This window comes from Megalopta genalis, chromosome 3 (assembly GCF_051020955.1).
Source record: "Megalopta genalis isolate 19385.01 chromosome 3, iyMegGena1_principal, whole genome shotgun sequence".
Lineage (NCBI taxonomy): Eukaryota > Metazoa > Arthropoda > Insecta > Hymenoptera > Halictidae > Megalopta > Megalopta genalis.
In genome coordinates, this window is record NC_135015.1 from 25,041,793 (window position 1) to 25,054,413 (window position 12,621).

At 43.0% G+C, this 12,621-nt stretch overlaps 1 protein-coding gene across 4 annotated transcripts in view; it reads left to right on the top strand.

Moving 5' to 3' along the window:
• LOC117221967 (venom dipeptidyl peptidase 4) overlaps positions 1-12,621 on the top strand; it is a 440,681-nt gene that overhangs the window by 407,158 nt on the left and 20,902 nt on the right. For all 4 annotated transcript variants that reach the window (XM_033473358.2, XM_033473359.2, XM_033473357.2 and 1 more), the window contains one exon: positions 652-846. In XM_033473358.2, coding sequence (XP_033329249.1) covers positions 652-846 — 195 coding nt within the window. The remainder of the gene's footprint in view (positions 1-651; positions 847-12,621) is intronic.

Here is a 12,621-nt window from a genome sequence, read left to right on the forward strand (position 1 = left end):
TTAATTGAAATCGGAACAAGATTAACGTTCAGTTAAGTTAAGGGATTACTAAATAATTTATATTTATGCAAGCTTGCAGTTAAATTACTGTTAATATATATTATTAACAATATAATAATTTATATTGTTATATTATTATATTATTATATTACTATATTACTATATTACTATATTACTATATTATTATATTACTATATTACTATATTACTATATTATTATATTATTATATTACTATTTTACTATATTACTATATTACTATATTACTATATTACTATATTACTATATTATTATATTATTATATTATTATATTACTATATTACTATATTACTATATTACTATATTACTATATTACTATATTACTATATTACTATATTACTATATTACTATATTACTATATTACTATATTACTATATTAGTATATTATTATATTATTATATTATTATATTATTATATTATTATATTATTATATTACTATATTATTATATTATTGTACTATTTAATTAGTATTTTCGTAAAACAGGGGTTAATTAAACTTAATTCCTGCGCGCAATCTGAGCGCGAATTGGGGAGAAATTACCGTAAAAGCAATTTCTAGGCGATTCTGCGCGAACGTTGTTAGACTCCGGAACACAAATTCCGTTCTGTTTTCAGATACGGCGGCCCGGAGTCGTACCAAGTCACCCAGAAGTTCAACATCGACTGGGGCACGTATCTGGTAACGAACAAAAGCATCATTTACGCGACCATCGACGGCCGTGGTTCCGGTTTAATGGACAACGGGATGCTGTTCGCCGGATACAGGAAGCTGGGCACCGTGGAGATCGCCGATCAGATTAACGTGACCAGGTGAGTCACGGGCGTTCTCAAAGTAAAAGAAACTTCGCCCGGCGTGGCCGCTGCTCTCGTCGCCCGTTTGCATATTCCGATACAGTCCGGCCGCGCGGTTCCGTTCTTTCGCCGGGCTCTCTCAAGTGCGGATAGAATTCTAATTTCACGTCCGTTTCTCTGTACAACAAGCCATGCAAATTTCGTCCCAATTCGACAGGTTCTACTCGGGTTCCACCTCTCTCTCCCTCTCCCGCTTTGTAACAGAGAACCGACAGGGCGAAATAATTCCGCGGGCTCCGCAAAGTGAATTATAAAGGCATTATACGGACGTTGTCTAAACTTTTCTCGCGCCACCTCGGAAAACACAATGTTTACCGCTCCTTGTAGCCGCAATTCGTCGCAGTCTTTCGGCGTGAAACGGCGAATATTCTTCGTTGTTCGATGTCAGAGGCTCTGTTTCTTCCTTTTCGCTTCATTCATTTTCTATTTGCAGCGACTCGCGTTCACATTCCAGCGCCCTTTGACACGGAATAACTTTGTTCAAAGTTGCCACTCACGTTCTGCTGGACTTGTTTCAAGTTTTATACAGATCATTTGATCGCTAGATTAATTTAACTTCAACACCCGCAACATTTATTTCGTATAAATCATTCGGAGACGAGATTTTTCTAAGACGCGGTGGAAAGGGGATGCATTTTGCAACATGAAGGACTGTTGCGATTACTCATCAGGATCTACGCGACTTTCTGCTACTTTTACACGATCTACTCGATCTCTAGATCAATCTGACTTCAACACCCGCAACCTTTTTTTAGTATAAATCATTCGAAAACGAGATCTTGTACGACGAGAAGGGAAGATGTTATATTTTCCAACATGGCGGGCTGTTACAATTATTACACACGTTCTCCTCGACTTTTTTACATTTTTATACGATCTATTGGATCCCTAGATCAATCTGACTTCAACACCCGCAACCTTTCTTTAGTATAAATCATTCGAAGACAAGATCTTGTACGATGAAAAAGGAAATGTTTGTATTTTCCAACGTGACGGTCTGTTCTTAATCGCTGTCCACATCTTTCTCGACTTTTTTACATTTTTATACGATCTATTCGATCCCTAGATCAATCTGACTTCAACACCCGCAACCTTTCTTCAGTGTAAATCATTCGAAAACGAGATCTTGTACGACGAAAAAGGAAATGTTTGTATTTTCCAACATGACAGTCTGTCATCTAATCGCTGTCCACATCTTTCTCGACTTTCTACTACTTTTTCATAACCTATTCGATCCCTAGATCAATCTGACTTCAACACCCGCAACCTTTCTTTAGTGTAAATCATTCGAAAACAAGATCTTGTACAACAAGAAGTAAAATAGTTGAATTTTCCAGCATTGTGTCCACGCGCGAAACGAATAACACAACACGTCCGGCAAACCTCGAGGTCCGGGCAGCAAAATAAAATATCTCGGAGCCGTAATTCCCGTTCCATTAACGTTTCGAAACCGAGAGATTATTCCGCGGGCGTTTTGTCGGCGGAACACGATTTTCATTTCGATATTCCGTCTGTGGCCGAACAAAAGCTCGGGCGCGCGGACGTGGACGCAGTTGGCGTCGAAGCGGCCGCGCATCGATGCTTTAATGGTAAAATATGCCGTTACATCGGCCGTTCCACTTACATACGTGCACGTACGCGGATGATTAATATCTAATACGCGTGCTACCGGCGAGCAGTTCTTTTTTTTTCGTAAATTTCAGAGCGCGCCGCTTCGCGCCGCGCCGCGCCGGTAATACATTTCGCGGGAGAGCCCCGGGACGAACTTCCGGCGTTTTGTTTCGCCGCGGAAAAATTGCGGCCCAGTTCCGGCCAGTAGTTCGCCGATTAAAATGCAAATAGATCAGAACGTTATAGTTTCATTGTGTTATCCCCGGGCGGCGCTCGGCCCGGCTCGGCGCGGCTCCCTCGTTTTTTGATCGCGACACCCGCTCCTAATTCCTTCGCTGAACCTATTTACATATAAAATGTGTACCGGCCCGCAATTTATCGAATGTCGCCGGCGACGGTTGCTTTAAATGCAAAAAAGACGCGTCCCGCCTCCCTTGTTAGCCCCTATGCATTTTTAATGGCCGTACGTCAACGAATGAGCCCGACGTCGCGGATTTATATTTACGCGAGTCGCGAGATCTCCGACGATATCCGATCCGATTCGCGAGATCGACGTCGAGACAACGCAATTTATAACCCTCCGCGCAACTAGTTAATCTTCGCAGATTCTCTCTCTCTCTCTTTCTCTCTCTTTCTCTCTTTCTCTCTCTCTCTCTCACTCTTTTAACTTCTCTGCAATTTATTCGATAGAGCGACCCCGACTTCGGCCAGCGATATTTATTTCGTTTATTGTAATGCGTTCGAGAAAGAGATTCCGATCGACACGCGGAAAGAGATATGGTAGCCAGCATGGCCGAAAGCCGAGCACGTGATGGACGTCGACAGAACTCGATTTGTAACGGCCTCGCAGCCATTTTTCACCTTTCTATACCGTTTCCTAGATTTATATAATTCATGCTTTGCGATCGGGAACGGTGTCTTCCGCGACTAGGATGTTCCTCGATGGAAATCATTCGGAAACGCGAGTCGGCTTCATTTGTTAACGGTATATTATTTTCCTTCGAGTTTCTGCAACTTTTACATCGTCTATTTGATCCGTAGATTAATTTAACTTCAACACCCGCAACATTTATTTCGTATAAATCATTCGGTGACGAGATTTTTCTAAGACGCGGAGGAAAGGGGATACATTTTCCAACATGCCGGACTGTTGCGATTACTCCTCAGGTTCTACGCGACTTTCTGCTACTTTTATACGATCTATTTGATCTCTAGATCAATCTGACTTCAACACCCGCAACATTTCTCTAGTACAAATCATTCGAAAACGAGATTCTTTTAAGACGAGAAGGAAAGAGGATATATTTTCCAACATGGCAGTCTACTCCTCGGGTTTTACGCGACTTTCTGTTGCTTTTATACGATCTACTCGATCTCTAGATCAATCTGACTTCAACACCCGCAACATTTCTCTAGTATAAATCATTCGAAAACGAGATCTTCTACGACGAGGACAGAAGATGTTATATTTTCCAACATGGCAGACTGTTACAATTACTCCTCACGTTCTTCTCGATTTTCATAAATTTTTATATGATCTACTCGATCTCTAAATCAATCTGACTTCAACACCCGCAACATTTCTCTAGTATAAATCATTCGAAAACGAGATCTTGTACGACGAGGACAGAAGATGTTATATTCTCCAACATGGCGGACTGTTACAATTACTCCTCACGTTCTCCTCGATTTTCATAAATTTTTATACGATCTACTCGATCTCTAGATCAATCTGACTTCAACACCCGCAACCTTCCTTTAGTATAAATCATTCTAAAACAAGATCTTATACAACGAGGAGGAAAAAGGTTGTATTTTTCAACACTATTGTCTGTTATTAATCACTGTCCACATCTTTCTCGAATTTCCACCACTTTTTCATAACCTACTCGATCCCTAGAACAATCCGACTTCAACACCCGCAACCTTCCATCGCTATACACCGTCATAGAACGAGACTTTCAATCGAAACAACTCAATAACTCGCGCTTGCCAACGCAACGGACAGAGTTGGTCGGCATTCGAATAAAATTTTATCCTTTTATTCTATCGTACATTTATAACGTTGTTCGAAAGTAACAAATATCTTTCTATCGCGATAAAATCGTTATTCACAGCCACTACTTTTATTCGTTTTTATTTATCGTCGTTTTTACATTCGTCGTTTAGCTCCTTCGATTAAAAAATCGTATCCGAACAAACCCCCCGCCCCCAATAACTACAACTTTATTCGCAAACAACGAATGAAACTATTCCTCCATTAAAATCATCGTTATTCCTGTTTCGCCGATAAATCTGAAGGACGCGTCAATTCGCCGGAGCAAAGAAACGAATCGGATGCTCGTAAAATCGCGTCTTCGTCGAGCGATCGTCGAGAGGAGATCGTCTCTCGCGTTCGCCGTCGCGACTAACGTGATCGGCGAACTTGCCTAAACATCGGCGCACGGTTAACGAACCGACGGTCCGTTATAAAATATAAAACTTCCTGGGCAAAGATCGAGGAAGTTCCAAACAAATTCTCGTCTCCGCGACGCCCGGTTTTCCCTGCTGAGGAACGAGAGAGAGCACGGCTCCTCGTCGCTAAGCTTCCCGCGTCGATTACTTAACCCGTTCCAAGGCGTCTCTCCCGGGTGACACCGAGGGAAAATACGAGGCGACGGGGTGGGACTTGCCGGGGCAGGGCGCCGGGAGAGCCGGGGGACGCCTGAACCTGTCCAGGTTCTCGGTCTATAAATTCAGAGGGACGCGAAAGTCATTCTAACCCGGCTTCTTAGCCGATAACGAAGAAACCAGGCTCGCTGGCTGGCTGGCTGGGAAGATTCACGGGAAAGAAGTTCATTTAAAGGGCCGCGCGTATTCGTCCGACGACGGAAACAGGGGTCGGACGCGGCGAGTTTGTTAGCCGTATTAGTGGATTACCGCGTCGTTCGTCCGATAAGTCAGCCATCCCGACCCGACCGGCAGAAAGAGGACGGCTCTCCCTATAATTAGATTCACCGTAAAGTTGCCCGGGGAATTTCAAGAAACGAGCTCCGTGCCGCGACTCGGCAACCGCTCGTTCGCGGGCCTCGACGAATTTTTCTTCGAAAAACCGCCGATGCTCGAACCGCCGTAACTCGGTCGTGAAAAAATCGTACCCGAACGAATCGTAGCTCGTTCGAAAGAGCAAAGTCTCGGCTTCTCGACGCTGATGTCGAAATTTCGCGACGCTTTTTTACTCGAGGTTATTCTTACGCGAGACGAAAATGCGAAGCCGCTTTCGTTTCGCAGATATTCACTAACTTCGCGCGTCCGCGCGGGGTTTAATGAATTTTTTTCCGGGCTTCGCTCCGCGACGAGATTGAAGCGGGAAGTCTCCTCTGTTCGACGACCGTTCGAAAATTCATGCGCGATTTTTTGCTCCCGAGTTATCGCGCCCGGAACGCGCCGTATCTCGAAGAATAGGCGTCCTAGGAGTCCTCCGTCGAGTCCGACTCGATTTGCGAGAAAAATTGTTTAGGAAACTCGACGCGTTTGTTGGATGCCGCGGGCCGCACTATAAATCATTTCCCGAACTCTGAGAATATTTTGTAGCCGGCACGGTGTGACGCCGGCTGGAATAAAGCGGAGGGGGACGGTCTGCGGAGGAATGGGCGTCGAAAGCCGGGACATTTGAATCTCGAGGATGCGGGGGACGCGGGGCCGCATGCTCCGGGAAACGGCGAAATAGGGAGGAAGGAAAGAAAGAGCGAGGAAAAAGAAGAAGCGACGCTGTCTGTCGTTTCTGCGTCGTTAATTTTGCACGCGTCGCGGTCCCGTTCCCGTCCGAAGCGGACGGGGCGAGCAAGGCTTGCTTTTTCGCCGCTTCTTCGGCGCATATCGTTGTCTATCGGACGAGGCATCGGGAAGTTTAATTGGAGGGGTGGGCCCGTGGGGGTACCGAAGATGGATTAGGGTATCGTGATCGAATGCCGGGTCGTTTGGGAGTTATTGTTCGCCGAGTTAGTTGTTGACGAATGTGCGTGCTGACTCGTCCCGGTGCTTGCTTGTTGCGCTAAAAGTTTCGTCACGAACAAACTTTCATAATTCGACTGCGGATTTGATGCATTTCTGTTGCACTGCAACATTGTACAGCTGTGTAATTTCGGATACTCTGGAAGAATTAATAGAACCGAGTGTTAAAGTATTACCTTCAATCTGCTGTGTGTGAAATTAATTGAAGGAAGAAGAATATTTCTTTTAATTTTAATATTCAAGAATTGGTTAATAATTACTCGTTTTTTGAATATTTGTTGTAACATTATTATTGTGCTGATATTTTATACTATATGTTATAATATATTTTACAAGATATTCTATAATATATTTTATAATGTGTTTTATAATATATTATAAAAGATATTTTATAATACATGTTATAATATATATATATATATATATATATATATATATATATATATATATATATATATATATAATTTATAATAATATAATAATATAATATAATAATTTAATAAACTAATAATAATTATTATATAATAATATAATATAATTTAATAAATAATATAATAAGATAATATAATTTATAATATATTTTATAATACGTTTTATAAGACAGTGTAAAACATAACGGTGTGTCACAAAGGAGGCTTCTCAGCGCAAGGAAAATTTGAAATTCGTTAGAAAAATGGCGTGAAAGTCAACAGTGTACCGGTGTAATTACCTCGTAAAAGCGGGAACATCAAATTCGCATCGATCTTGCGAAGTTCCCATTGTAAAACTTTCTTCCAATAACGTAATTTATCAGTAAAAAGTTCGCGGAACGAACTTCAAAATTTCTGCAAACTGCGAAATGAGAAACCGGTAATTTGACGCGACCGTATTTTAAACAAAAGTATTCTTGGTCGATGAACGAGCAACCCTTTTATCAACCCCTTGACGTGCCATCTTTTCCGCATGCGATAATTTCTTCGAAGGGGAAAGAAAATCGATGCTTGTGGTGTGCCTAAATTTACTATTTAATATCGACGACAAGAGATTCGAATTTTATTTCGATCTTAAAAGACAGAATAACATGTACAGTGCGTCGCATAAATTTCAATCAGTTGAAAATAATGTGAAATTAATTTCACACGAATTTTAATCAGTTGAAAATAATGTGAAATTAATTTCACGCGAATTTTAATCAGTTGAAAATTAATTGATTCTTGAAAATTAATCCTTGAAAATTCTTTCAACGTTCTCACCGTTTTATACTTCGATCCACTGATATTTCCGACAAATGCATAAAATCCGCAGTCTAGTGATAACAGTCGCAGTCTTTGAAGCAAATCGCTCTGCTTTTTCACGGAACGTTCGAGATTGTTGCCGGCTCGATGGTCCAAGTGTTAACGTGGAGGGGTCGGTGCAGAGGGAACAGCGTTCGCCGAAAAGCAAAGACAGAGAAGGAAAATCGGGTCGGTAGAAAAAAAAGGTGTCCCGCTTAGGGGAAGGACTTGTAATCCGGGTTTTCCGTGTATTATCCGACCGTGTTACCGACGGTACAATTCCCTGGTAGCCGTGATATCAAGGCCGCCTTCCCTTTGATCTAAACCGGTCCCGGTCGCCGACAACGCGACGTCGAAGTTAATTAAACAGAGAGCCGCAAAGCGACACCAAAAACAGTCGGCCGAGCCAAGCCTTGGTCGGACTCAATTATTTCTAATAAAACCAGTCCCCGGGCGGAAGAAAAATGCAATTACGCTGGATAAATCGGTGGCGGAAGGATTTTTTTTTGCCGCGAGAAAGAGAGCTCGTTTTCGCGTTATTCTTTCTCTATCTTTTTCTACCTCCCTCTCTCTCTCTCGCTTTCTCAATCTCTGTCTATATATTTCTCTCTATCTATTTTTCTCTCTCTCTCTCTCTCTCTCTCGTTCTCTCCATCTCTGTCTATATATTTCTCTCTATCTATTTTTCTCTCTCTCTCTCGCTCTGTCTATATATTTCTCTCTATCTATTTTTCTCTCTCTCTCTCTCGTTCTCTCTATCTCTGTCTATATATTTCTCTCTATCTATTTCTCTCTCCCTCTCTCTCCCCCCACTCTCTCTCTCTCTCTATCTCTGTCTATATATTTCTCTCTATCTATTTCTCTCTCTCTCTCTCTCTCTCTCTCTCTCTCTCGTTCTCTCCATCTCTGTCTATATATTTATCTCTATCTATTTCTCTCTCTCTCTCTCTCTCTCTCGTTCTCTCTATCTCTGTCTATATATTTCTCTCTATCTATTTCTCTCTCTCTCTCTCTCTCTATATATATATATATATATATATATATATATATATATTTCTCTCTATCTATTTTTCTCTCTCTCTCTCTCCGATTGACTCTCTGTTGGACGAAACGGGGAGCGCAGGCCCCGGGGACGCAGATCGAAATTTGTCCACTCTCGGACGCACCAGGAGATCGAGAGGACGCCGTTCGTCAACGAAAACGACGGCTCGATTATTTTCGAGTGGCATCGATTTCAATTCGTTCGCAGCTCGGAGGTGTCCCATGCTGCGTCCCGAAACAGCGTTAATTAAGGGCGAGGCAAACCAACACAGTGTTACCCCGCACACATTTCGAGGGTTCCGAACTCGCAAGGGTTTCGAAGACGTCGTTTCGACGGTCCGGCGTCGCGACGGGTAATTCGGGAGTGGTCAATCTCGTTTCCTAAAAGTCCGATCCATGTCCGTACGGTCTCCGAAATGCCAGATTTTACGTAATCGTGGAGTAATTCGTGATATTCGACGGCATGTCATTATTACAGTATACATTGTTATACAGGTTGTCCCAAAAATGTCTCGTAATCCGGAAATCGGAGGTTCCTGAGGTCATTCGAAGCAACTTTCTCCTTTGCGAAAATGTTCTCCGAGGCTTCGTTTACGAGTTATTAATGTAAGAACACTGACCAATAAGAGGCGAGATCGGCTGGCGCGCGGCGGCCCAGCCAACGAGTGCACGGAGCCCAGTTCCGCTCATTGGCTCGGCCGTCTCGCGCCAAATGATCTCGCCTCTGATCGGTCACTGTTTTTCGTTGATAACTCGTAAACGAAGCCGCGGATTGCATTCTCGCTAAGGAAAAAGTTACTTCGAATGACCTCAGGAATCCCCTACTTTCGGATTGCGAGACATTTTCGGGACACCTTGTAAACATTATTACATAAGTTATTAGAGTATACAGTATACATTATAGTATACAATTACAGTACACATTACTGTACGGTACACATTATTATATATTTTACAGTGTACATTAGCGACGTTTAGGGCTCGATAAATAGAAAATTTAGTTCCAGCGATAAATAGAAAAATGTTTCGAACAATGCCGGTCGCGAGAGTCGGTCAACAAGAAGCTATTGATATCAGCCGAGGGAAACTCGCGCGTCGAAGGATTCGTCATAATAATTTCCTCGGTCGAAGGGGTGTTCACGGTGGTGCGGCGACACAATGAAACCGGAGTCAATCGAGATATCTCGGTGATCGATCGACATGCAGAACCGAGCCGTTAAGAGCCGCAATCGAAGACAATGGCTCGGCGGAGGGGGCGGACGGGGTTGAAGAGGCGATAGCAAGCACATCTCGGGGAAAAATGAAATTCTATCTGAAAATCGATGCGCGAGTGGAAACGGGCTGCGGCCGGTCGCCGGCGAAGTAGAATTCGCGCGGGGAGGACCGGTGGGCCGATTTACGAGCTAAATAAATTTCGTGAAAAAAGGAACCGGCCAACTCTCTCTCTCTTTCTCTTTCACTCTTTTTCTCTCTCTCTCTCTCTCTCTCTTTCTCTTTCACTCTTTTCTCTCTCTCTCTCTCTCTCTCTCTCTCTCTCTCTCTCTCTCTCTCTCTCTCTCTTGGGCGGCCATTACAATTTCTATGGGCAACCTTGTGCTTGGCCGGCTCCGTTCGCCGCGGTAGCATTATTATCGGACACGCGAGATACGAGAGACAATAGCCCGGGAAAGATTGGAACGAAAGGAGCGCGAAATCTCTCTCTTGCCTTCGCCTACTCGGCTCGGCTCGACTCCGATCGGAAATCACGTATCGTCGAGGAGTGGAAGGAATCGAATGCACCGTGAAACACTGCTTGCTGCAGTTTTCCGCTGATGGGACGTGGACCCGTTGCCAGTCTCTCTGTCTCTCTCTGACTCTGTCGGACTCTATCTGACTCTCTTTGACTCTGTCTGACTCTCTCTGACTCTCTCTGACTCTCTCTGACTCTGTCTGACTCTCTCTCTCTCTCTCTCTCTGACTCTCTCTCTGACTCTCTCTGACTCAGTCTGACTCTCTTTGATTCTCTCTGACTCTCTCTGACTCTATCTGTCTTTCCCCGTTTTTCTGTCTCTCTGTCTCTCCCCGTCTTTCTGTCTCTCCCTGTCTTTCTGTCTCTTTGTCTCTCCCTGTCTTTCTGTCTTTCTCTCTGTCTTTCTGTCTCTCTGTCTTTCCTTGTCTTTCTGTCTCTCTGTCTCTCCCTGTCTTTCTGTCTTTCTGTCTGTTTTTCTCTATGTCTCTCTCTGTCTCTCTCTGTCTTTCTCTCTGTCTCTCTATGAGTGTATGCATGTCTCTCTCTCTCTCTCTCTCTCTCTCTCTCGAGCAGGAATCGACCGTTATATCCGCAAGATTTTCAAGTGCGGTCACGTAACCCGCCTAAACGGCCGCCATTTATTATGCTATTTCGCGGGGACCGCTTGATTGCGGACCTTTCGACCGATACTCTTCGATGGATAAGAGACTCTTCCGTTATCGCGGCATTCCCGACTCCAGGCTCAAATGGAGATAAAGATTAGGAGCCCTGATGCAAGATCATACAGGCGAACTGCAATCTTTTCTTTTCGTTTCTTTTTCTTTTTCTTTTTCTTTTTCTTTTTCTTTTGCTTTTTCTTTTTCTCTTGTTTCTATTTCGGGCTTGTCGTTGCATCGACAGCGAGATCATCAACGACGCGATTCTTTGGGTAATGGTATTATACAGGGTGCCCCAAAATTATTGTACAAATTATTGGAAGCCCTAATCAATGTATACAACTATAAAAGAAATCCTAGGTTAGTAGACAAGAGCTTAAACTAATTTCTGTTAAGCTTTCTTCGTTATTTTATTTTTTATTCGACGAAGTTAAAAAAGTTAAGTTAAATATTATTTATGTCACATTATTTCTGCAATTGTAAAGAACTTACGAAAATAATTGAATGAGTTAGAAGGACGGTGGAGCAAGTCACATTTTCCTCACTGTGAGAAACAATGAGTAATAATAATAGGTAATAATAATAAGCAATAAATAATAATAAGTAAACAGTAATAAGCAATAAATACTAATAAGCAAATAGTAATAAATAGCAATAATAACATGTGTATTATTTACTGGCCTAATTTATTGTTGAGATAATTTAGAATTAGGTTCACTTGACTCTATATAATTTTATATTAATCTTCATAATTTATTTCACTAGTTTCTTTTTATTCTTTTTTGTCACATTTTCACATGTATAGATTACATGTTAAGACGCGACTGAAAATTTTCAAAAATGGGACTTACTCTGATTCTGACCCATTCGATTGTTTAGATCAGTTTCACGTTAAGATTGCGATGTTTTTTTTATGCTAGACGATAAGCCGTCCTCTCAATTCTTCCTGGACAACGTTCGGTGTACTTCGTGCCCCGAGTGAAGCGTCCTCCAATCCCTAATTCGACAAGATCCCCGCAAAACCGCCGTCCACCGTCTCGTTTTCATTTTTCATGCTCACTTTGCCCCGGGTTTACCAGGTTCTTTCCTCCCCCGCCTCTCCGGAGTCCGCTCATTAGCCGGCTAGGTTTTTTTTCCGCTCTCACCACTTCGTTTGACTTCTTACCGCTCCACTCTCTTCTCGCTACCCGTATTGTTACGCTCCTTTTTTTTCCGCCCCCTTTCGGGCCCTCCATCCTGTCACGTTTACTCCACACTTTGCTCCGGGTAAACACTCCGCGCGCCCCGGCCGCGGTGTTTTTCCTCGTTCCCGACGCTTTTTGTTTTCCGGCCGAATGTTTCGACGCGCTCCGAAACGAACAGCGCCGAAACCGAGAGGGGGTGGAGGACGGGGAATAAAAAAAACAAGCGCGGAATTCCGTCGACGATACTCGTCGCGCTCGGGTCGAGG